At 41.4% G+C, this 25,679-nt stretch overlaps 1 protein-coding gene across 7 annotated transcripts in view; it reads right to left on the bottom strand.

Moving 5' to 3' along the window:
- Positions 1–25,679, bottom strand: part of SLC4A4 (solute carrier family 4 member 4) — a 534,858-nt gene that overhangs the window by 263,775 nt on the left and 245,404 nt on the right. For 6 of the 7 annotated variants that reach the window (XM_033961203.1, XM_033961239.1, XM_033961185.1 and 3 more), the window contains exon 4: positions 11,447–11,582. In XM_033961203.1, coding sequence (XP_033817094.1) covers positions 11,447–11,582 — 136 coding nt within the window. Of the gene's footprint in view, positions 1–11,446; positions 11,933–25,679 lie in introns of those variants that run through there. The other variant, XM_033961231.1, reaches the window with a different exon arrangement.

The following is a 25,679-nucleotide window of genomic DNA, read 5'->3' as shown; positions in this document are numbered from 1 at the left end:
CAAAGCTCTGGAATGCACTGCCTGGTATTCTGCGACTTTGTGCTGGGAGGATTAATTTCAAGAAAATGTTGAAAACGCAACTATTCGTGAATGCCTTCCTGTGCTAATGCCTTCCTCTGGTTCTTTGCGTTTGTTAATTTTTTCCTAGATTATTATGATATTTTGCTGGGAGGATGATAGGTTGAAAATGCATCTGACTTAATGCCTTCCTGTGTTACTCCTGTTATCTGTTTTACTATTGCTTGTATATGGAGCTTAAATTGATTTGTATGTAATCTGTAAACCGCATATAACATGACATAACTTTATTCTTCTATACCGCCATAACCAAACGATTTCTAGGCAGTTTACCCAGTATGTGGTATCTAAATTTTCAAATAAACAAATATTGTATCCAAGGGATGTTTGATATTTTCCATAATCAGATTCCCAGCATGCGATTGCTGAGAACCCAATGGAGAAGTTAATGAGACTACTGAAGATTGCTGATCTAATGCCTGCTTGAGTTATTATTTTCTCAGGTGATGGGACTAAATCGCGTGAGACAACGGCGCGCAGACAACTGAGCGCAAGGTTGACGGTGCGCCGAAGAAAAGCACTATTTTAAAGAGCTCCGACGGGGGGTATGGGGGGGAATCCCCCCACTTTACTTAACAGACATTGCGCTGGCGTTGTGGGGGATTTGTGGGGTTGTAACCCCCCACATTATACTTAAAACTGAACTTTTTCCCTAAAAAACAGGCAATAACGCCCCAAACACCCCACAACGCCAGTGCGATGTCTGTTAAGTAAAATAGGGGGGTTCCCCACCAACACCCCCCATCGGAACCCTTTAAAATAGTGCTTTTCTTTGGCACGCCGTCAACCTTGCGCTCAGTTGTCGGAGCGCCGTTGTCTCGCGCAATTTTGTCTATGAACCATTTTCTCATAGTCTGCAGCCCCTGGCGCTTACATAGCAACATAGTAGATTACAGCAAATAAAGATCTGTGTAGGTCCATCCAGTCGGTCCAACAGCCACAATCATTTTGGAGGCAATGTTAAACCAATAATCCAGTAATTATTCATTTTTCATGCTCCACTTTAAGATGTTTTTTCCCCACTTCCCTGAGATAGGCAAGACCTATACTCAGACTATATCAGGGGTCTCAAAGTCCCCTCCTTGAGGGTCGCAATCCAGTCAGGTTTTCAGGATTTCCCCAATGAATATGCATGAGATCTATGTGCATGCACTGCTTTCAATGCATATTCAATGGGTAAATCCTGAAAACCCGACTGGATTGCGGCCCTCAAGGAGGGACTTTGAGATCCCTGGACTATATGAATGGACATAGGCTGCAGAAGTCTGCCTGGCATCAGCTACAGTGCCCCACTGCTGGAGTAGCTGTCCAAGCTAACCCTAGCCTATCCCAATCCATCTTGCCATATATTGGCCCCAGACCGAAGATGTCCGACCAGCATCAGCTTCACCATTGGGGCTGCCATTTAAGAAGTCCCAACAGTGCAGCCGATTCTATTGGTTTCAAAGTTTTACATTTGGAATCTATTTCATATGTTTACAATTTGGTATGTATTGTCCTTCATTGCCTTGGATAGAGGTATGATCACTTTTGTAATCATACTTGTCTTTTCACTTAGTTTCTTCTGTTTCATGTATAACCTGTTGTCATTCATTCAATCTTTTTTCCTTTTATGCACTTTTAGCATTAACTTTATACATTTTTTCATTTTTCATATCCTCACATTTTATCAATGCACTTTCACTTTAATCTAGGTTCATCACTTCAGAGTTATGCATAAATTTTTTCAGCCAAAAATTTATATAAACAGATATTTAAGTTTTTGACACATATAGAGATTTTCATAGGACTCTCGAGGAAGGCTTTTTAAACCAAAACATGGACCGTGTTGGGTCTGCATCGCATACTGACTGCATTATTTGCATCACTTGTATAGTAGCCACATTGTTTTAAGACCTTTTGTGGGTTTTTACTTCCTGGACCAATGAAACTTTCATATTAAGCAACTAAACAAAACAAGAAGAACTTCTTATATGAAAAGAGTCTTTTAACCATAGAGGTGCTCAGAACCTTGAAAAAGGTGGTGAAATCACAAACTGGGGACAAGCCCCTATAAGTGTTTCAATGCTCTATCATCGCCTTATCACAAGAGCTCATTTGTGAAACTTGTGAGATGAAATTAACTGTGATAACAAAGTAATTTTTTCAAACCAAAGGTGTCTATAAACGTTTCAAGTATTTTAAAAAAACTCTGAAACTTAGCTTGCACGGGTGATTAGGAAGCAGTCTCACTCCAGCGGGCTCTCATATTAAGAACATCGATTTCACAGAACTCTCTTTTTGTTTTAGTTTTTCCTCTTTTCCCATGAACCGCTGGGTGCTCTCTTCTTGTTGCTAACATTAAGCACCACTCCTTCATTACGAGGAGCAGGAGTGTGCATTTATAGCTCCAGTTCTGTGTCATTGCTATACCCTCTTTTTATTTAGGGATCCTTTGTGTCTATCCCATGCATTTTTTAACTCCATCAGGGAGGACATTCTAGGCATCCACCACCCTCTCCATGAAAACTATTTCCTGACATTCCTGCAATCTCATTTTATGACCTCTAGTGTTACCATTTTTCCACCTCTTGAAGAGATTTGTTTGTAGATTAATATCCTTCTTCTCTATCCCTTCTTTCCTCTAGGGCACACACATATTCAGGTATTCAAGCTTCTTCTCACACATCTCTCGGCCCAATCCAGATATCATTTTCGCCACCTTTCACTTGACAGCTTCAAGTCTTCTTACATCCTTACAAGATACAGCCTCCAAAACTGAACATAAAATTCCAGGTGGGGCCTCAACACCACTGTCTTGTACAGGGGCATTAACACCTCTCTTTTTCTGCTGGCAATTCCAGCAGTCCAGCATCTGTTTATGGCCTCTGTCACATTGTTTCGTAGCCTTGAGATCCTCGGACACTATCATGTCAAGATCCCTCTCCCAGTCTGTGCTTAACAGCTTCTCAATACCCTACCCTAATTTTACTCCCCAAATGCATCACTCTGCACTTCATGTTAAATTTTAACTGCCAAATGTCAAGACATTCACAGATCTCTTCTTATGGTTTCCATTCCCTCCAATGTGTTCACTATGTTTCTAACCTTGGTGTCATATGCAAAAAGACACACTTTTCCTTTTAAACCATCAGAAATATCACTCATGTACCGATCCCTGGGGCACTCCACTACTCACCTTTCTTTCCTCACAACAAATTCCATTCACCACTACTCTCTGACATCTGTCAGTCAATCAATTTCTAATCCAGATCACCACTTTGGGTTCTATCTTAAGCCTGCTAAGTTTATTGATGAGCATCCTATGAGGGACAAAGTCAAAGGCTTTGCAGAAGTCCAATAAACTACATCAAGCACATCTCCTCTATCCAATTCTCTGGTCACCCAGTCAATGAAGTCAATCAGATTTGTTTGGCACAATTTCCCCTTGGTGAAGCTGTGTTGTCTCGTATCTTGTGACCCATTCAATTCCAACTAGTTCACTATTCTTTCCTTCAGCAAAGCTTCTATTATCTTTCAAACAACGGAAGAAAGGTTCATCGCCCTGTAGTTTCTGATTTCTTCTCTGTTCCCATTTTTGTGTAGAGGAACCATATTCACTCTTCTCCAATCCCAAGGAATCTCTCCCATCTCCAAGGATTTATTGAACAAATCTGCAAGACGTCCTACAAGAATGTCTCTGAGTTTATTTATTTTAAAACTTATAGCCTACTATATCTGCCAGTTCTGTGCAGGATACAGTTAAACATACACAGTAATATTTAATTTAATGTGGTGTCTTATATACGGCTAAATCTCCCAAAGGATTCAAAGTGGTTTACAAAACAATTAAATTTATTTAAGCAAATATCTAATTAGGTACTTTGAACTTCCCTCTCTGTCCCAGACGGGCTCACTATAGTATCTATGAAAAAATATTTACTTGCATACCAGAGATATATAAAAGAAGGAAAACGGAGAAGAAAAATACAATAAGATCAATACTACTATTAATTATTTCTATAGCGCTATCAGTGCTGTACAGAGTCACAAAGAGTAAGAAACTAGGCCCTGCTCGAAAGAGCTTACAATCTAAACAATACTACGAAAACTTCAAAATTTTTGTATCAAAGAGCCCCCTGCCCCCCAAAAAATCCTAAAACTAAAAACATGATGGCAGATAAAGGCCAAATGGCCCATCCAGTCTGCCCATCTGCAGTAACTCAACAAATGAAAATGAAAAATAAAATAAAATAAATCCTAAACTTTCTCACCACCCAAAATCACAATTAGCTTCCGTTTCAAGTCCCCAAGACTGGAATCAAAATGTTGCAGCTCCAATGGCCTGCTCCAAAATGCTCATTGTCTTCATTGCACAGTCCAGGGTAGCTGGTCATCAATGAGAACAGTAAGAGGTCATGGTGATTCAGCCTTGGATGGTTCATTTTCTCTTTGGACTCCAGGAGAGGCAGCAGAATGACAGCTGGATGCAAACAAAGACCATCGAGAAAGTGCCACTGCAGCACCAATCTTTCTAGCTATGATCTGACCCCCAGGCCTCGTCATCAAAACCAAAAGGAATGATGACCAGAAGGTGTTACAGATCCCAATGCAAGCAGAGCCTGAAGCAATCAGCAGAAAGAGAGGGCCCAAACACGGTGAACACACCAGTTGTTACACACACAGCCATAATGCCTGTCTCCAAATTGGAGAGATGCAATTTCCCTATGGCTGTCACCCCCCACAACAAAGGCAGGTAAGAAGGGCCTTGGCAGAGATCAGCAATTCAGGCCTCTATGCTAATGGACCATTAGACTGAGGTTATATAACAGTCAAACTCAATAATTCAAAAGGTGTTAATTTTTGTACCATTCAGCATAAATTAAAAGTAAAATGAAAAAACATAAAGTGAAACTTAAGAAAAAATAAAAACGGATTGAAAAAAAAAAAAAAAAATCTGCCTAAATGCAAAATCAAAATTAAAATTAAAAACTGTAAAACAAAAATTGAGGCACTACAGCGCACATCCTAATTGGACACCATCTTGAGAAAAAAAAATTTCCCTAGGATGCCACAAATATGGGCCTGGAGTGGCCCAAAGGCCAAGAAATGAAAAATTGAAAAAAATGAAGCAAAGTCAGGTAAAATACAGGAACATGATAAAAACACCAACCATGAGAAAAATAAGTACAGGAAGGCACAAAATAAAAAGAAAAGTCTGACATGCTGAAGATGGAACTGAAGATGTGGAGGGGGCATAATAAAATAAAAAAACGTCTCTAAGTCCCCTTTTGGCCTAGGCCCTAAATGCTGAAAGTAGAAGCAGGGAAAATGTCCATTCTCAAAAAAAAAATAAAAATCCAAAAGGAGGTTTTTTTGATAATGGCCTGCCTCTACGTTCAGCTGTTTAAACGCCCAGACCACCACAACGTCTACACCAGGGGTGTCCAACCTGCTGCCCCAAGAAGTATTTTGTGCAGCCCCGGTCGAGGGCGATGCAGTGTTTTCCTCTGCTGCTCCCCAGGTGTTTACCATCTTGCCGGCTCCCTCCTCTGTCTTGCTGCAGCATTTGCGCAGCCCCAGAAACATTTTTTTTCGGCCAATGCGGCCCAGGGAAGCCAAAAGATTGGACACCCTTGGTCTACACTAACACATATAGGCCTCCTTTTACAAAGGTGCGCTAGCAGTTTTAGCGCACGCTAAAATGCCGCACACGCTAGCTGCTACCACCTCCTCTTGAGCAGGCAGTAGTTTTTCGGGTGCACTAATCCAGTGCATGCGCTAAAAACGCTAGCACACCTTTGTAAAAGGAGCCCATAATCAACCAAAAAAAGCCTAAGTCCCATACGCCCAATACAAGAACTCCTCCCCAAACAACAATGGCGGCAGAAGAGATAGTTAATCTCTCCTGCCGTGATCCACCCCCCTACCGATTGGATCGGGCAGGAGGGAGCCCAAGCCCTCCTGCCCCAGTGACCCCCTCCCCCCAACTCGATCTGGGCAGGAGGGAACCCAAGCCCTCCTTCCCCAGCCCCCCCCCCCCCCAGACTCAATCCGAGCAGGAGGGAGCTCAAGCCCTGCTGCCCTGGCAAAACTCCCACCCCCCCCACCCCATTAAGATATGGGCAGAACCCTCCGCACCTGCCGACCCCGTGACCCCCCCGCCGACCCGTGACACCACCCCCCAACCCCAACATCCTCCCCCCTTGTACCTTAAAAAAGTTGGACGGACAGACGGGTCCCAAGCCCATCCGTCCAGCAGGCCCGCCATCCTCAGAATGCCGGGCCTTAGGGTCTGATTGGCCCATGCGCTTCAAGCCCCACTCACAGGTGGGGCCTTAGGTGCCTGGGCCAAACATCTTTGCAAATTCTCTTCCTGTTCCTGCCCCATTCCTTCAAGCTCTGCCCTCATCTGCATAAGCCTCAAATATTTTAAAATCATAAGTGCTTGAGGCTTTTGTGGTTAAGGCAGAACTTACAGGAATGGGGCAGGGACAGTGACAGCGACAAAACTTGCGGGAATGGAACGAGGAAATTGAGATCCTGCAGGGTCGGGAAAAATTTGTCCCCGTGTCATTCTCTATGTTAAATGTACAGCACTGAGTATATCTTTCAGCACTATAGACATGATAAACAGTAATAGTACTTTGGTCCTCCTTCAATTCCAACTCCCTTATCTGATACTGCACGTAGGGAAAAATTAAAATTAGAGCCATTTCTATGAACTTTAAGAGTCATTTTAGATTCTAACTTGTCAATGAAAGTTCAACTAAATACTTTAGTTTATATAAAGATTCCCCAAATCAAAGAATGTAAGATGAGTTGAACACTGTTTTCAACTCAATCTAGTTCTTTTGGTTTAAGCTATGGTTCTTTCTTCTATTGACTAATGTAACTTATTATATATTGGCTGCATTGAAAAAATTTTAATTGTCTTCCACTCTTACATAATTCTGTGTCTAGAATGCTTTTTAGTTCAAACTATCAAAAAGAATTACCACTCTTTTAATCAAGCTTCACTGACTTCCTATCTGGGCATACTGCCAAAGAAAGATTAGGTTCTTACCTCGATAATCTTCTTTCTTGTAGATGTGTCAAGTAGTTCTGAACACTAAGGTTATGCATCTGAACTAGAAAGCGGAACGGGGACAACGGTGATCCTGTGGGTTCCCCCTTCAGATCACAGGGGATCCCATGGGAATGCCCCCACGGGTCACGGGGATCCCCATGGGGACCCCTCTCATGGTCTCAGGGATCCTGCGGGGTTGGAGGCAGCTCGAGCTGAGAGGCTCGTCTTATTTTTGTGCCCTCCATCTAGCTCCGCTATGCAGCGCTCCCAGCACGCCACCCATAGCTGACTCAGAAGTCTTCCCCTGACATCAGAGCTGACGTCGGAAGGAAGGCTTCACGTCAGCCATGTGCAGTGTGCAGGGCCCGGTGCCCTGCGAAGAAATGTGGCTAGAAGGCAGGAAGGTACAGCCTTGCTGTGGCTGGTGGGGGATCCCCAGGCGAGAAGCTACTCAGTGGACAGCCCCTGAGCTCCAAAAATATCACAGCAGGCTGGCTGGACAGGTGTCCCCGAGGGCTGATCCTGCTAGCAGACTTCCACCACACGAGTCTGCGTCTTTTCTCAGGAGAGGTCCTAACATGAGGAAACCTCTAGATACCAAGCCTCCAACTTAAAATGACAGAAGAAACCTGAAAATAATAAAACCACAGAGTAGAGCATAAATAAATCTGAGCAAACTGCTTTCAGAAGAAAAACTGAGGGAACAGGAGCAAGCCTACTGGGAAGGAGGCAGAGTTGAAAGATGAGTGATATCATTCTGCAAACAACTTACAGGTTCAGATGTATAACCCTAGCATTCAGGACTACTAGACACACTACACTAGAAGTCAAACTTTGCCTATGTTTAGATTGATCCATGAACTGACCTCCAAGATCTCTTCCTAAACTATCTTTACTCAAGAGTCTTAAGATCTCAGAATAATTATTTGCTTTTTTCCATCTAAAAATAAAATGTTTCAAGTGGAGGGGTGGGGTTACCTGCTTCCTTCACCTATCAAGCAATTAAAAGTTGAAATTCTTTGTCTTTGGCACTGAAAACAGAATCATACTAGTTTAGATTTAGGAAATTACTGAAATCATATCTTTTTAGGAGATATTGTATATTAAGACTCCTGCTTAAAATAATAATTTCAGTGTTGGCAAGTAATACAATATTACTAAGTAATATCTTATGGTTTATCATCTAATATAATTTAATATACCATCTTTGCTCAGGAGATAAAGTGGTGAACAATAGATAATATATCTAAATCTGAGAGGAAAGAATGCCAGTTGTCAAAGGAATGGAAAAAAAACTGAAGGAAAAGGTAAGAAAAGTAATATTATTGGCAACATATCACTTTTAAAAGTAACAAGTAAACAGTGTTGGATAAGTTACTTTCCAAAAGTAATATAAAGCAGTCACTAGTTTCATTCGGAAACAGGACTATGTTACAATTACTAGTTTAGGTAAGTTGCTATGAAAAATGTGTTACTTGTAAAAGTAATATTTTACTGGTAATATATTGTTTAGTAATATATTAGACCCAATTCTGGATATCTTTGATTATTTTTACAAGTGTTAAAATCAGGAAAGTTTTATTTCCTTTTTTTTTAAATGTGTAATCTACACTAAGCCAAAGACAAGCCGAATAAAAGTCTCTGTATTGAATTGTATTGTATTGCAATCTTAGAATCAACTTTTTAGGTTGCAGCAAATAGATTGAATTGCACTAATCAAAATAGAAGAGTTGCTGCCTCAACTATCTGTTTAAGATGATTTTCTGTCAAAAATGACTTAGGGCTCCTTTTACAAAGATGCGCTAGCGGTTTTAGCGCTCACTTAGCGCGCGCTAAAATGCCCCGCGTGCTAGCCGCTACCGCCTCCTTTTAAGCAGGTGGTAGTTTTTTGGTTAGCACGCGCATGTGCTAATCTTGTGCGTGCACTAAAAACGCTAGAGCACCTTCGTAAAAGGATCCCTTAATTTTTAAAATCAGCCTTAAAGCAGCAAATACATTTCTTTGGTGTCAGGTCAAAAGCGCGCCGGACAAAGGCGCGCGCAGACAATTGAGCGCAGCGCGGAGGCGCGCACCGTAGAAAATTACTGTTTTTAGGGCTCTGACGGGGTGGGTGTGGGGGGGGAACCCCCCCACTTTACTTAATAGAGATCGTGCCGCGTTGTGGGGGTTTGGGGGGTTGTAACCCCCCACATTTTACTGAAAACTTCACTTTTTCCCTGTTTTTAGGGAAAAAGTTAAGTTTACAGTAAAATGTGGAGGGTTACAACCCCCACAATGCCGGTGCGATCTCTATTAAGTAAACTGGGGGGGGCTCCCCAACAAAAAACCCCATCGGAGCCCCTAAAAACTGTAATTTTCTTCGGCGTGCGCCTTTGTCTTTCGCGGGGTTGTCTATGAACCCATTTCTTTAACTATGCTGGCACTTGAGTTTCCATGGGATATTCAAAAATGAGGTGCTGACAATTTCTTCAAAGATTATTTGGCTACCTTGCACAATTAACAAGTCAAGAGAATCAGAGCTAATTACCTTTTAAAAACAAGGGCATCGAACATAAGGATAGAAGAACAAGTACCCTTAAATTTATTTTTATTTTCATGGAAACTTTAAATTTTACTAAAGTAGTTGTTCTCAAAACATTATTTTTTTCATTACAGATTTCTAGCAAAAAGGGCTTAAACAGTCAATCATTATGTCTTCTGAAATCCTCACGGTAAATCTTTTGCTCAACAAAAACAGAGGACCTAGACCTACACTGGGTAGTTATTATGTCAATTAAAATGTCTTTTTGCTTTAAACACAGAAATCATCCTCATGTCTGATTAATAATATATCATGGGTACTAGGATGTGATGTACTAAGCACTTTCTGGCTCAAACTATTCTATTTTTTTTTTTCAAATTTAAAAATAAAAGTTTAACAGGAAAAACCATAGGTGTTTCAACACTCAGGTTTTCAATGTATTACAAGTATCTTTCCATTTACAACAACTCACACTTCATAGTAGTTTATATTCATACACAAAAATCAATAACTTATAAAGGAAGACATCATCTTCTCCCTATCAATAGTTTAATAAACTTGATAAGCCACCCTTCATACAATGTCATATAATAATTATGATAAAAGCATCCCTAGGTTTAGTTAAGACTCCCTAAATTCAAATGAAAAAAAAATTGTTCCTCTTACATGACGACTGTGTGTGGGCACAATATTATTTGCAAATAACATTTGCAATGACTCTATAGAGAAAACTAAACTTCAATAAAGTGCAATAATATGCATTACTTTATCATTCCGTGAGGTGAAATAAATTATCTCCTTATGGCTCAGATTGCAAAAAATTTTTAGAGTTCAGTAGAACTGTACTGTCAAGGTGACCTTTCCAACAAGATCTTGACGGAAATCACAAAGGTGCAAAGTTTTCACACATGACACACCATGAAAAGGATAGCATACAAAATTACTTGGTTGCAATATAATGTACTATGAGTCCTTTTTTAAGGTGCACTAACCAATTTAGCACACATGTGCTAATCATTAGTGTGCACTAAATCGGTTAGCTCGCCTTAATAAAAGGACCCCATAGTATATTACACTGCAACCAATTTATATGTCAATTCTTCCCTCCAAGTAGTTTTGTATGTCATCCTTGTCATGGTATGAAGACATTTCACCCCTATATCATGCATACACAATTTCTGTTCATGAATTACTCTTAAAAATAAATTTCCTTTTGCTGTTAAATGCAATGGTCATCCATATCTATATTTCAATATCAATCAATCAATGTTTAGAGTACTTGACTGCTATACAATGTAAACTGCCTTGGGTGAATTTCTTCATAAAAAGGTGGTTAATAAATCTAAATAAATATCAGCTCATAGAATCTGATTATTTTAAGATCTGAACAATATCAATAATAAGAATCAGAAAAAAATGGAGAACATAAGGCAGGGGTAGGGAACTCCGGTCCTCGAGAGCCGTATTCCAGTCGGGTTTTCAGGATTTCCTCAATGAATATGCATTGAAAGCATTGCATGCAAATAGATCTCATGCATATTCATTGAGGAAATCCTGAAAACCCGACTGGAATACGGCTCTCGAGGACCGGAGTTCCCTACCCCTGACATAAGGGCTCAACTATCAAAAATAAGAAATTATACAAAGAGTTTAAACAAGTGTTCAAAGACATGCTTTCATCATCTTATCAATACTGACCTTTAATTTTGGTCAACTTCATTGGGGCTGGTGCTTGAAAAAAATATGCTATAGTGAACCAGATAATCCTACAAAAACAAGAAAATACTACGTAACCTCACCTTGCTGTCTCCTTCCATTCCATCTCTTGTCCTTCCACAGCAAGGAGCTCGTCCAGCTCAGTGAAGAGCTGCGGTGGTGCAGGGCTGTCATCCTCCTCGCCCAAGATGAAGCGAATCCGTTCTGCTGCTGGAGATACTGTGGATGTGAAAATACTGCGGTTAACGGCCTGATTTATCACTAGGGACGTCCGGCTCATCACCTTCTCTTTCTCCCCATAGCCGTTGACTTTTTTCTCCAGGGTTTCTTTTTCACTAGACATTGATTTTTTACTCTCTCTCTCTCTCCCTCTTTGTGTAATTTCTCTCTTTTCTTTTTTTTTTTTGCAATTTCTGGCCAAGGAGTGAAGTTCACAAGAAGTTAGTCTATGCCTAAATTAATTGTAAAATAGTCATATCGTAACTCTAAAAACTGTAATAACTATGAGAGACAGAGAGAGAGAGAGAGCTGAGAAGTTGCAGCCAAAGTAAGTCCCTTCTATGTGTCCAGCACTCTGATCAGCTAAGGACTGAAAACTTAAATTTTTAAATAGCCAAAAACCAGTTTGAACTACACTGGTTGGGGCACATAATGTGCGGAGAAGCATCCCTCACCAGCTTTCCCCTCCCCTTCAAACTTTTTTTTCCCTCTTTAGCTTACAAACTACCTATAACCTTGTAAACTCATTACAATTAAGGAAATGTTTAACAAATGTTTGTCTATTCTTTACATGAAGACTGTGCCTGCATATATTTAGTCAAGCATCAGTACACCTAAATAACAAACCTTGGTTAAATACTGCAGATTTAAGTAAAAGAACCATACTTCCAAAAGAAGTATTTATCCTAATATCCATAAATATAACCGTTATACAGGTGGGGCTGGATTCAGTAAACGGTGCTCAAAATTCAGTGCCACAACAAATTGTCACAGGCGTTCTGGGATTGGCACTCTTTACAGATTAGCTTGTAGCACAAGGAGTTACACCAACAGACAAGAGATGTAAATCCCACCACACAAGTTGGACATGGATCCACACTATTCTATAACGTGGCATGGATTTCAAGGGAATGCCCCTGCTATATTACCTTTACATATCCACATAGAAAATGTCTTAGGTGTTATTCTATAAATGGGCACGTAAGTGTGTTTTCACGGGGATCTGTCGTTTCTGCCCCATTAGGGGAGAGTGTGGTGCAATGGTTAAAGCTACAGCCTCAGCACCCTAAGGTTGTAGGTTCAAACGCACGCTGCTCCTTGTGACCCTGGGCAAGTCATCTAATCCCCCCATTTGCTCCAGGTACATTAGATAGATTGTGAGCCCACCGGGACAGACAGGGAAAATGCTTCAATATCTGAATAAATTCATGTAAACCATTCTGAGCTCACTTGGGAGAATGGTATAGAAAATTGAATGAATGAATGAATAACTAAATAAATTTCAACAACATGCATAGAAACATGACGGCAGATAAAAGCCAAATTGCCCATCCAATCTGCCCACCCACAGCATCCACTATCTCCCACTCTCCCTAAGAGATCTCACATGCCTGGTCCTACACTTTCTTGAATTCAGACACAGTCTGTCTCCACAACCTCTACTGAGAGACTATTCCATGCATCCACCACCCTTTCTGGGGGGGAAAAAAAAAAAAGTATTTTCTTAAATTACTCCTGAGCCTATCACCTCTTAACTTCATCCTGAACCCTCTAATTTTAGAGCTTCCTTTCAAATGAAAGACTCGACTCATGTGCATTTATGCAACATAGGTATTTAAACATCTCTATCATATTTCCCCTCTCCCACCTTTCCTCCAAAGCATACAGATTGAGATCCCCCCCCCCCCCCATATGCCCTATGATCAACATCATAGACCATTTTAGTAGCCCTCCTGTGAATTGACTCCATCCTATTTATATCTCTTTGAAAGTATGATCTCCAAAATTGTACACAATATTCTAAATGAGGTTGCACCAGAATCTTACACAGCAGCATCAACACCTGCTTTTTCCTACTGGCCATACCTCTCCCTATGCACCCTAACATCTGTTAGAACACTTTTGTACCCCCAAAACTTCAGCAAAGTACCACCTAATATTTGACACCATATATTAGAATTCCCCTGAACTGTACTGAGCATGTATGAAAGAGATAATGAAGTTTCCAACACAAGAAAGCAAGTGGGCTTTACTCTTATTTAAAAAAAAAAAAAAAGGTTGCAGATCTTCTTCAAACAAATAAATGTCAAAAGTGCATTAAAGCACACTTTTGCTTGGTTTCAATTCCTAGCTCATGTCTATCCTACAAGCATGGTAGAGCTAGGGATGCTATAGATATACAGCATTCAGGAACAATGTAGTGGGGGGGGACTTTGCTATTGTTCAATAGTGACAGTTAAGAGTCTTTTCACAAAGCTGCAGTATAAACTGGCTTTAGTGTGCCCTTACGTGGGTCTCTCCTGCATACCAAGGCCATTTCTACCGCACCAGAACGGCCATCTTCCATTTTCTGAATTAGTGGTCACATGCTAATGTTGTCATTTGAGTATGTGTGAGAGACTGACATAAAAGGGGGAAATGCCTTGAAACAGCCTTTTCAGGTGAAACATGAATTCATTTCGGCAGCTCTAGCTCCCCCGCTGCAAACTCAGATAAGTGCTAAAATTTCCTTACTCAGAAATTCCATATATAAAATTCAAGTCCAGAGAGGCAGTACCTAAGGTTAAAGGTCGGGTGCTGGCTCTTTCCAGGCACTTTGAAGGGCTAACGTCAACTCGTCCCTCCACCCACCGTCTAGCTGCTCATTGATCGACATAAGAAACCAGTTTTGGTTCAACAGCATGAAAGCCCGCTCACCAACTCCCACACAGTGGGGAAGGAGCGGGCCAGAAGCAGGGTTGCCACTTGCTGTTATAAACTGCTGCTTTAGAAAATAAAAAGTTTATTAAAAAAAAAAAAATCAAGTATTGAATTATTGAAAGTGTTCACTTGTGAAGAGTGGATTAAATACTATAAAACTCATATTCTCAGTAAAACCTTTCTGAGAATATCACCTTCGATGGTCCATAGAAAATCTATGTACAGTGGTATCTTGGAATCCGAACTTACTTCGTTCCGGAACTCAGTTCGAGTTCCGAAACGTTCGAGTTCCAAGACAATTTTTCCCATTGAAAACAATAGAAACGGCATTAATCCGTTCTGGTACCTCGGAATCCGAACGTAATCCGTTCCCAAACTCAGTTTGAGTTCTGAAACAATCGAGTTCCAAAACAATTGTTCGCATTGAAAACAATAGAAATGGCATTAATCCGTTCCTGAACTCAGTTCGAGTTCCAAGACAATTTTTCCCATTGAAAACAATAGAAACTGCATTTTCAAATAAATATAACAGTAAACCCACTAGTTTTGTTTTGTAATGTTTTATTCATAACACTCTCAGATATTAACTAATGATAATACAGTACAGTACAGTAATGTAAAGAAACCAGTCTGTGAAAAAGAAAAGCAAGCAAGCTGGACTTATTTTTCAAAGGCTTCTGTGTTGCTGGTCTTATCCGCTGCTTATTATTTTTTAGGCACTACAGTGCTGTAACTAGAGAACTGAACACAGGACACCTACTGTTCTCACAATTCCAGAACCCTGAAGAAATGATTATCTTATCGTGAAAAGTTGGCCATCTTCTAGTTTCAGCGCTGTAGCATTTAAAACAATAAGAAGCAGTGGACAAGACCGGCAACACCGAAGCCTCTGTGAAATAAGTCCAGCTTTTTTTGTAATTTTTTATTCATAACACTCTTAACCAATGATACTGTAATACAGTAGAGTAATGTTCAGTACAGTAATTTAAAGTAACCAATGATTGCCAATCATGATTTGGAACCTGGAACATGAGGTAGATTATTGTTAGGAAGGCAAGTCACTTTCCAGATTAGCCTCTGGTGGTTCAGGTGGAGATAGAATGTGAAAGCATGTGTTACCAGGCAGGTGTCTTCATTCTGCTCCTTTTTAGGCTCTTTGACGAGTACCACTTGTAGAGGGCTTGGGATCACCTTCTGTGTTGGCATCAGATGGATCAGGTGGTTCTGGTGTCAGTATTATGCTCCTTTTTAGGCTCTTTGACAAAGTACCACTTGTAGAGCGCTTGGGATCACCTTCTGTATTGGTATCAGGTGGTTCAGATGGTTCTGGTGTCTTCATTCTGCTCCTTTTTATGCTCTTTGCCAAGGTACCACTTGTAGAGGGCTTGGGATCACCTTCTGTTTTGGCATCAGGTGATTCAGATGGTTCTGGTGTCTGTATTCTGGTGGTGTCTTTTGCGAACCAACGTTCCAAAGTGGTTTGATGATGACGACCTTTTTGAACTTTTCTAAAATGTTCAATGATATTATCATTGAATAAGTTAACACACCTGTTAACAAGGGCTTTATCAGGGTGCCACTTCTCTACGACTGCCTGTTTTTTTGACCACATGCTGAGCAGATCTTAGATTTCAGCTGTGGGTATGGTACCTGCGTCTCCCTCTTCCTCCCCTGAAGAAATTTCTTGGGCTACTTCTTTCTGCTGCTGCTGGTTGAGGTGCTGAAGCTCTTCCATTGTCAGCTCTGTCTTGTGATCCATCCACTAACTCGTTGACATCCTCTTCGCTGACTAACAAACCCATGGCCTTGCCCAGAGATAAGATGTCAGGAACAACAGGTGGTTTTCCAAAATCTTCAATGTTCCTTTCAGCAACACATTCTAGCCAGAGGTTTTCCAGGCAGAGACCAATGTTCTCAAAGACACTTCCCTCCATGCTTTCTCAATGATTCTTAGGTAATGGAGGATATTGTAGTGATCCTTCCAGAACTCTCGCAGAGTCAGTTCCATATCATTTGTAACTTCAAAACATCTCTGGAACATAGCCTTGGTGTACAATTTTTTGAAGTTTGAGATCACCTGCTGATCCACTGGCTGTATAAGAGGAAGGGGGGCAAAAATTTGATCTTGATTAAGCTATATTCGCCCATCAAATTATCCTATAGCCCTGGTAGGTGTGCAGGAGTATTGTCGAGGACAAAGACAGCCTTGATAGGGAGGTTTTTCTCCTGCAGATAAGCCTTTACACGAGGAGCAAACACCTCGTGTATCCACTCAGTGAAGAACTGCCTGGTAACCCATGCTTTCACATTCGATCTCCACATAACATTAAGTTTGCTCTTAATGATGTCATTCTTCCTTTGAGATGTATGTTCGCCTGGGCATCTTTTTCCAAAAGAGGCCAGTTTTATCACAATTGAACACTTGGTTCGAAACATAGCCTTCACTGATCACAAACTCCTTAAATTCCTTTACAAACTCTTCACCTGCTTCAACATTAGAACTGGATACCTCCCTATGCATAACAACGCTATGGATCCCAGTCCTTTTCTTAAAGTTCTCGAACCACCCTCTATTGGCTTTAAACTCCTCCTTTTCATCAGTAGTATCAGGCAGGCCTTTCACTAGATCTTCATGAAGAACTTTGGCTTTCTCACAAATGATTGTCTCTGAAATCACATCACCAGCAAGCTGTCTTTCATTAATCCAAATAGAGATCAGTTTTTCCATCTATTCCATGCTTTTTGATCTCCTAGAAGTCAGTGTAGTAACCCCTTTGGTCACATTAGCTGCTTTGATAGCTTCTTTATTTTTCAAAATTGTACACACAGTCAATTTAGGCATCCCAAACATAGCAGCAAGATCAACCACACGTGTACAACTTTCATGCTTAGCAATAAGCTCTTTCTTAACTTCAATTGTAGCTCTAACAGCTTTCCTCTTGCTTTTATTTTCCGCTGGACACATGGCTAATATAGATGGCCTGAGGGCTGTGCAGGAGCAAGATCAGACCCACGTGGCAGAAACAGCAAGACCAGGTCCCCATGGCAGAGGCAGCAAGATTGGCTCAGTGGCACAAACAGCAAGACAAAGTCCCCTTGGCAGAGACAGCAAGATCAGGTCCCCCTGGCAGAGGCTGCAAGATCGGGTCCCCCTGGCAGAGGCTGCAAGATCGGGTCCCCCTGGCAGAGGCTGCAAGATCGGGTCCTCTTGGCAGAGGCAGCAAGATCGGGTCCCCCTGGCTGAGGCTGCAAGATCGAGTCCCCCATGGCTGAAATAGCAAGATTGTGTCCCCCTGGCTGAGGCTGCAAGATCAAGTCCCCTGTGGCTGAAATAGCAAGATCGGGTCCCCCTGGAAGAGGCTGCAAGATCAGGTCCCCCTGGAAGAAGCAACAAGATCGATCCCACGTGGCAGAGGCAGCAAGATCTGAGCATACAGGAACTGCAACCATTGCTCAGCCAAAAGCTTTCCTCCCAGGCGGAAACGGGAAGCTGTGTTAGAGGGGAAGATTTGGGCTGAGCAACGCGGGTTCAGTTTCCAAAGCAGCGTTCGGATTCCGAGACAAAATTTACTAAAAAAAAAGTTTGGATTCCAAAACGTTCGAGTTCTGGGGCGTTCGGATTCTGAGGTACCACTGTATTTTTCTTTGGACATACTTACTTGGTATATGAAAGCCATTTGAGCATAGCCATTACCAACATCTACAATATTTTGTAGGCAATAAGGGCCTGATTCTCCAAAGTGCGTCCCGATTTTAGGCAGCTGTAGGCGTCCTACAGCTGTCTAATCAGCCAATCGGGATGCACTTTTTTTTTAAAAATGCTCCCCAGGCAGGCCGCCTATATTGAAGGCGAGGCCCTGATTCTGTATAGGACGCCCGGGAGAGGTGTCCTATTCAGAATCGGCCTACACTAAACCCCGATTCTGTAACCGGCGACCAGAGGTGCAATCACTCTCAAGCAGGGTACAATCTCACATTAGTGCAGGAAGCCACAAAGGGACTGTTCCCCACAACCTGGTTTCACAGCAGCACAGGATATCAGTCTAACATAGATGCTTCCCCCAGCTGTCTTAGTCTCTTCACACCAATCAGACTTCTCTCCTGTACACACTTGAAGTTATCTTTTCCACACCTCACGACCAACTGCCTGAGCGTGGTCACATCCTTTCTTCTTCTTGTCTTCTGACCCCCATCAAAAATATATCTTTGACCAATAAGGTCCTTGTTACCAGGCAGTTTCCTCACATACCGAAGAGTCCTGCATTATCTGCCCAAGGTCCGAAGTCATCATAAATTGTCCTGGAGATGAGATTGCCAAGCAATGACTACCACCGGCCCATGCTGAATCCTTTTTATTTCACATTCCTCAGGCAATGGGGCCCCCTTGGCTAACAGACAAGCAGCTTGTGAAATTCCAAAATGATGGCAGAAGTGAACATGATTTTTTTTTAAGCCATACAAGGCCCAAGGCCTGAAAATGGCATTACAGGCACAGCCCTACAGGGAGGGTATGGAAAGGTGTTTGGTCTCAGCGGGAGAGGCTTTTCTTTGGAGAGATACTGGGGGGATCGGTGGGGAGGTGGAAGGGAAAGAGAGATGAATCAGGGATCTCCCTGCCAGTTCAGCTAATCAAAGCAGGTGAGTCCCCAATCAGCTGAGCTGGCAGGACTCCCCAAAGCCATGGTTTAAAGGAGTCCTGCTGGCTCAGCTGATCAGGAATTCTTCCACTGCGATCAGCTGATGGCAAGCCATGGACTATTGTCAGGATCCCCTGGCAAAGAATCACCAGAAATGTAGGCCAGGGATTTCTGGGCCTATGTTTCTGGTGCCTATCTTTGCATGAATTGCAACTACATAGGCGCTTTAGACTGTCTAAAGCCTTTTCCAGTATTGGTCACGTCAACTTTGGCATTCAGCAGCCTAAATCACCTATGTAGGCACGATTCTGATGCCTTTTATTTAGGCACTGGTAGGCACTTCAATCTCACCATTTTTTTGCCGCTTCTAACAGTGTTCTTCAATTAACTTAGGCTTCGGTAGGATGCCTACCGGCGCCTAAATTTAGGTGCTGGTTTTAGAATTTCCCTGTAATGCCTAACACAGTATTAACACAGGACTACTTACCACTACTTAAATAGGAGGTGTTAAGTGCTTCTGCATTAAAAGTGCATTGGTCCCTGCTTTAACAGCAACAATAATGCATGGTAAATGTGATAACAAGAATACCCCTTCTTAATACAGTGTTAGATATTGATGTGCCGCATATTAAAATCTTCCATTACAGAACTATAGATGAGGTACATAGGTACAAAGGCCCCTAAGTTAGCATAAATTTAAGAGCCTAATTGTTTTTTTTATATCGAGCCCTTTATTATTATTATTATTAGACATGTAACATTATTATTATCACTAATATGAAATGTATTTCCTGCTCGTCCTTACATATCTAAGACAAACAGGAATAAAAAAAATTACCATCCACAAATCTATTCCCCCCATCTTAGAAACCAAACCCAGAAAAATCCTAAAAAAGAAACAAACATCATGCATCAAGGTTCCTAATGAATCAGTCTCTACAAAGCAAACGCCTGCGTAAAGCAGTATGCTTTCAAATGCCTTCTAACAGACAGAAAATCCAAAATGTGCCCAAGTTCAAAAGGTAACTTGTCCAAAAATGGAGCCAACCACTGAAAACATGCAAGAGTTAGACCTCACCAACCAATCATTACTCTGATGAAGACAGTCCAACAAATTCTAACTACTACTCATAGATTGCATTTTTATCTACCTAAACAAGATATGCAAAGTTCACAAAAGCTGACCTGCTTCCTTAAGCATTTCCCAAATGAAACAGAATCTTACATATAACCCCCGCTCTTCTGGGTGCCTTCCAGCCAGGGCACCGGGTTTAGTGTGTCGCCGGCCGAAAAGTTTGCGGGACACTGCATTATCTGGAAAAGAATTGCCTGATTCACCTAATGAAGATCCTCATGAGAAAGGAAAGGCTTCAGTTTCCTTAATAAATATTATATAAATCAAAAAGAGGTTTCCTACTAAACCCTTCACCAAGAAGTAGATACTAAATCACTCGAAAAATGAGCTACAGGCTCCATTGCCAACTTAAAATAAGCTATTGAGCAAACATCCAAAGTACAATTAGTCACACTCATTGACTGAATAATCCTGATCTTCTCTTTGGAGTTTACCCAAGCAAACTCCCCTCCAAATCTCTTCCCTCTTGTTCCTCCAATCTTTCTTCATCTTGGAGAATTACTCAGATATAATTTAACATGCACATTGAATTTGCCATAATCTCACCTTTTTCTATACCTGGAACATGTGGTAATCCTTATACTACTAAGAATTATTCTATAGACTGATTAATCAACCTCCAAAGCTCCTTTATACTGACACAATTTAAAAACACAATTGTTTGTAGATGCCTTTCTCTAACTCTGTGGTTATTATTTGTTTTAGATTTGAATAATTCTGTATTAAGGAAATTTTGTGGGGGAGACTGACTTACGGTATTTGTTTACTGCGCTTTACAATGTTTGTGCTTAAAATTGTGGATATAAATGTTTTTGTACATCGCTTAGATTTAAGCAATTCATAAATTTTAAAAATAAACAAACACTGTACTTCATCACTCTGATTCTAGAACTTTCTTCAATCACACTTGCCATAAGAGTCTAGTTTTGGCTTCATTTAATTTCATTTGAACAGAAGATGCCCAAGATTGTAATTTCATAATACACTGGATTATGTTTGCAGAAAGATTTGAAAGACTCAGGTCCACCTCGAGGAGGAAGAAAATATTGTCTGCATAAGTGTAAAGAGATTCAAAAATTGATGTTTCAAGATGTTTCAAAGTGGTCATATAGATATTGAAGAGGATGAAGGACAAAGGCGATCCCTGTGGTACCTCACACAACGGCTTCCAAGGAGATGACATTGTGCCATCCATGTTAACAGTATAAGAACGTAATTGTAAGAAATTAGAGAACCAGCTTTAAACTGCATGATCTAGATCAGTGGTCTCAAACTCAAACCCCTTGCAGGGCCACATTTTATACTGGAGATACTTGGAGGGCTGCAAAAAAAAATAGTTAATGTCTTATTAAAGAAATGACAAATTGCATGAGGTAAAACTCTTTATAGTTTATAAATCTTTCCTTTTGGCTAAGTCTTAATAATAATATTGTAATTTATAGCTAAAGAGACATATGATCAAGAAACTGTTTTATTTTACTTTTGTGATTATGATAAACATACAGAGGGCCTCAAAATAGTACCTGGCGGGCCGCATGTGGCCCCTGGGCCATGAGTTTGAGACCACTGATCTAGACCTATCTCTGAAAGCAGAAGAATCAAGATGTTGTGATGGACAACATCGAAGGCCGCAGACAAATTTATTATTCAGATGAACAGTGAACCCTCCGAATCTGCGGTTTCAGTATCCGTGGATTCGGTTATTTGTGATTTGATTTGATTTTTTTTTATAAAGCTGCATTCCGGACCTACCCCACTTCCCTCCGGCATTCCAGACCTTACCTGGTGGTCTAGCAGGCTTTCAGAATAGGAGCGATCTTCCTACGCTCCTGCCCCGTGCAGATCACTCATAGCAAATGGCTGCGGGGAGTTCCCGTCGTAGTCTCGAGAGACTATGGGAACTCACAGACTCCGAAAGCCCACTAGACCACCAGGTAAGGTCTGGGATGCTGGGAGGAAGGCTGGAGGGAGGCGGGAGTGGGTCAGAGCCGGCCCAAAAGTTATTCGTGAATATTCAATATTCGCGGGCCAGCTCTGTCCCTAACCCCCGCGAATACAGAGGGGGAAGTGTAATTGCTGAACCTTTGAAAAAAGAGAAATCAGAAGAGTTTCAGTACTGAAATTTGGCCTAAATTCATGCTGGTACAGCAAAAGAACAAAGAATCTCTAAGTAAATGGAGAGTTAACTGGAAATTATAAATTCCATCATTTTAGTTAACAGCAGAATATTTGCAACTGGCCGATAATTTGACAGGATAGTAGGATCTAAATCAGCTTTTTTTAGCAGAGGAGTAAGAACAGTATGTTGAGAAACCAGCAGGCGTGACCATAGAAGAGCTGAGCAACAGATTCCAAAACTGCACAAACACTCAGCTTTCACCGCCCCACTGATTTCAATAGTTGGTACTTCTTGTACTTTAACCTTCAGTGTCTTTCATTAGGTTTGTCTTCATCACTTGTTTCCACTGGCGATTATGAGGGTTTTCCCTTCCTTATGAAGTAGATGTCTCATTTGACATTTAACACTTCCTGTTAGGCCCTGCTGCAATTACCTGTCTGTCTTGATACAGTAGATGGAAAAGGATTAAATTTGCAAATAAAATTATGCAAATAACTATTCAGGAAAAAATTATCTGGGAGGAGGGGATAAGAGAGATTCCAAGTCTTTATGGGGATAATTATGTAAATTGGGGCCTCAAGTTAGATGCATTGAGTATCCAATCTATAATTGCATCTTGATGCCAAGATTCTGTTATAGAATACTATACCTACATCGGGGGGGGGGGAGGCATATGAGCCGGCGATGTGCAATCACTGCACCTGACTGGCCCTTTTGTAGTTGCCAACAACAACACACTCCTAATTTGCCAAACAAATCCTAAACTAGAAAAAACAAGGAAGGCAACCAAGTCACATCAAGGTCTGTGAGGGGGAAGCTCAAAGTGCCTAACTTGGCTCACAACTTGCAAACCAAATATAGTGTAATATGTCAAAGAACATGTCACATTATATGATGTTATAGGGTGCTCTCAGTGTGAACCCTCAGTGATAGGAGCACAGCTCCGACACTTCACTTCTGGGCCAAGGCCATAAGCCTCCACCCGCACACCATCATCGAGCGCCCTGTGTGTGCAGAAATCAAACCAATCAACAATCAAAGTGAGTAAATGAAACTCAACACAAGCAACCTGAGCGACCCCCACACAAACCCTGCCAGCCAAACCCCCTCAAAAAACTCACGCAAAATTACAAACAAAGTCAAAAACCATACCAAAAAGTGAAAAACATGTCCAAAAGAAACAATACTTATCCAAAACTGTCACACAAACAGAAAAACCGCGCCAGGAGGAGAGGTTCAACCGCGCTGGTTTCGGGAGGAGCCCTTCTTCAGGAACCTGGCCTCCAACAGAACACAAGCAGAGAGGAAGGCTGGAGGGCGGGCTCCTCCCGAAACCAGCGCGGTTGAACCTCTCCTCCTGGCGCGGTTTTTCTGTTTGTGTGACAGTTTTGGATAAGTATTGTTTCTTTTGGACATGTTTTTCACTTTTTGGTATGGTTTTTGACTTTGTTTGTAATTTTGCGTGAGTTTTTTGAGGGGGTTTGGCTGGCAGGGTTTGTGTGGGGGTCGCTCAGGTTGCTTGTGTTGAGTTTCATTTACTCACTTTGATTGTTGATTGGTTTGATTTCTGCACACACAGGGCGCTCGATGATGGTGTGCGGGTGGAGGCTTATGGCCTTGGCCCAGAAGTGAAGTGTCGGAGCTGTGCTCCTATCACTGAGGGTTCACACTGAGAGCACCCTATAACATCATATAATGTGACATGTTCTTTGACATATTACACTATATTTGGTTTGCAAGTTGTGAGCCAAGTTAGGCACTTTGAGCTTCCCCCTCACAGACCTTGATGTGACTTGGTTGCCTTCCTTGTTTTTTCTAGTTCCCCTTTTGTAGTTGCGGCAGCAGGAGGGGAATTAAATGGAGCAGGCGGGTGGCAAGCTGGCGGTGGCGGCGAGTAGTGGCAGCAGGTGACGAGCAGCAGCAGGCGGGCGGGTGGTCAGCCCGCGTACCCCCTAGGGTACTTGTACCGCAGGTTGAGAAACCCTGCTGTAGATTAATAGGTTATGTATTTTCATTAGTAAAGGAGAATTATTTTAATTCTACTTTTGTTATCTAACAGCATGCCCTAAAAGCACTACAAGGAATAAGTACAGTACGTGACTTCTCCTACTGCCTCTTCGGTTCTTCCAAGTAACTCAATCCTCGTGAATTACTTTAAAATGTAGATCTATCCAGTCTATGCAGTCTGCTTGCTGTCACGACCAGCAGAAGTCAGAACCATGGAAACTCTGGTTCTACAAATAAGATGAATGTTTTTCATATTGGAACACACAGACTGATCACCAACTAATGAGAACATCTCAGAATACATTAATCCTTAAACTAACAAATTATTTTAAGCAGAAAGGAGATTTTGATCTTAAACACAGCTGATGAAAATGCTGCACTAGTAAAGCAAAATTGTTCTAAAAAATCTGATAAGCTAACATGGCTGAACATAAGAAAATACTGAGAGCCCAGTGCTGGCTAAAATACTACAGGAGCCACCTGATTTGTTTATTAGGATTTGTCACTTTTTTGAAGAAATTCACCAACCAAGACGATGTACAGAAAGAATCAGCCAGACACAGGCAATAGATATTTACAGCAGAAGAAATTATAACAATACACATTATGGCATAGTATGCTACTTGCACAACAAAAAGCCAACCAATCTGCAGTAAAGAAGTCAGACGACAAAACAAAAAGAAAATACTGCAGAACCGATGTACAAGGTATAAAAGTCATAACTTTATTAAAGGAGATGCAGTGTAGCTTTTCAAACAAATGGTCCTCTTCTGTGAGTATGCTACTTATAATGGCAACACAATGTGGTTATGGTTACCTTTATTTGATATACCACCTTTCCTCTATGGATATCAAAGCAGTTTGCAATACATTAAATAGTAAGCAGGTATTCATTTAGCTTCCCTATCTATCTGTCCTGGCAGGCTCACAATCTAACTATAGAACCTGGAGCAACAGAGGGTTAGGTGACTTGCCCAGGATCACAAGGTGTTAGAATTGAACCTACAACCTCAGGGTGATGAGCAGCAGCTCTAACCACTTCTCCTTAATAGATGGCAAGGGATGCAAGCAGAGGTGTAACATGCAGACTGATAAGACAGAGTAACAGCAGTTTGAACGTAAGGGTGACTAACTTAAGGAAGCAATAGAAAGCCAAAAAGGAGGAGGAGGAGGGCTGGCAGGAGAGGAAATGAAAGGTGAGATAGAGATGGGGAGGTTAAGGAAAACTGCATATGAAGTCAGAAAAGGTGCACGAAGTTATCTCAGCTAGAGCAGGACTGAATAAGCAAATCCTGCTGCAATATATGCAGCTGGTGTTAGTGACTAGCTAGTTATTTGCTTCCTCCATTAAAGGCTTGGGAGAGCCAGGGTTTCACCTGCTTCCTGGAGTAAACACAATCTTGCATTTTGCAAAGCCTTTCTGGGAGTATGTTCCAGAATGTAGAGGCTACTTCAGAGGCGGCTTGTTGGCAGGTGCAACACTGCATCATTTCCTTCAG

The sequence above is a fragment of the Geotrypetes seraphini genome, chromosome 1 (assembly GCF_902459505.1).
Source record: "Geotrypetes seraphini chromosome 1, aGeoSer1.1, whole genome shotgun sequence".
Classification (NCBI taxonomy): Eukaryota; Metazoa; Chordata; class Amphibia; order Gymnophiona; family Dermophiidae; genus Geotrypetes; species Geotrypetes seraphini.
Note: the sequence above shows the minus strand (reverse complement) of the source record. Positions and strands in the feature narration are given on the sequence as shown.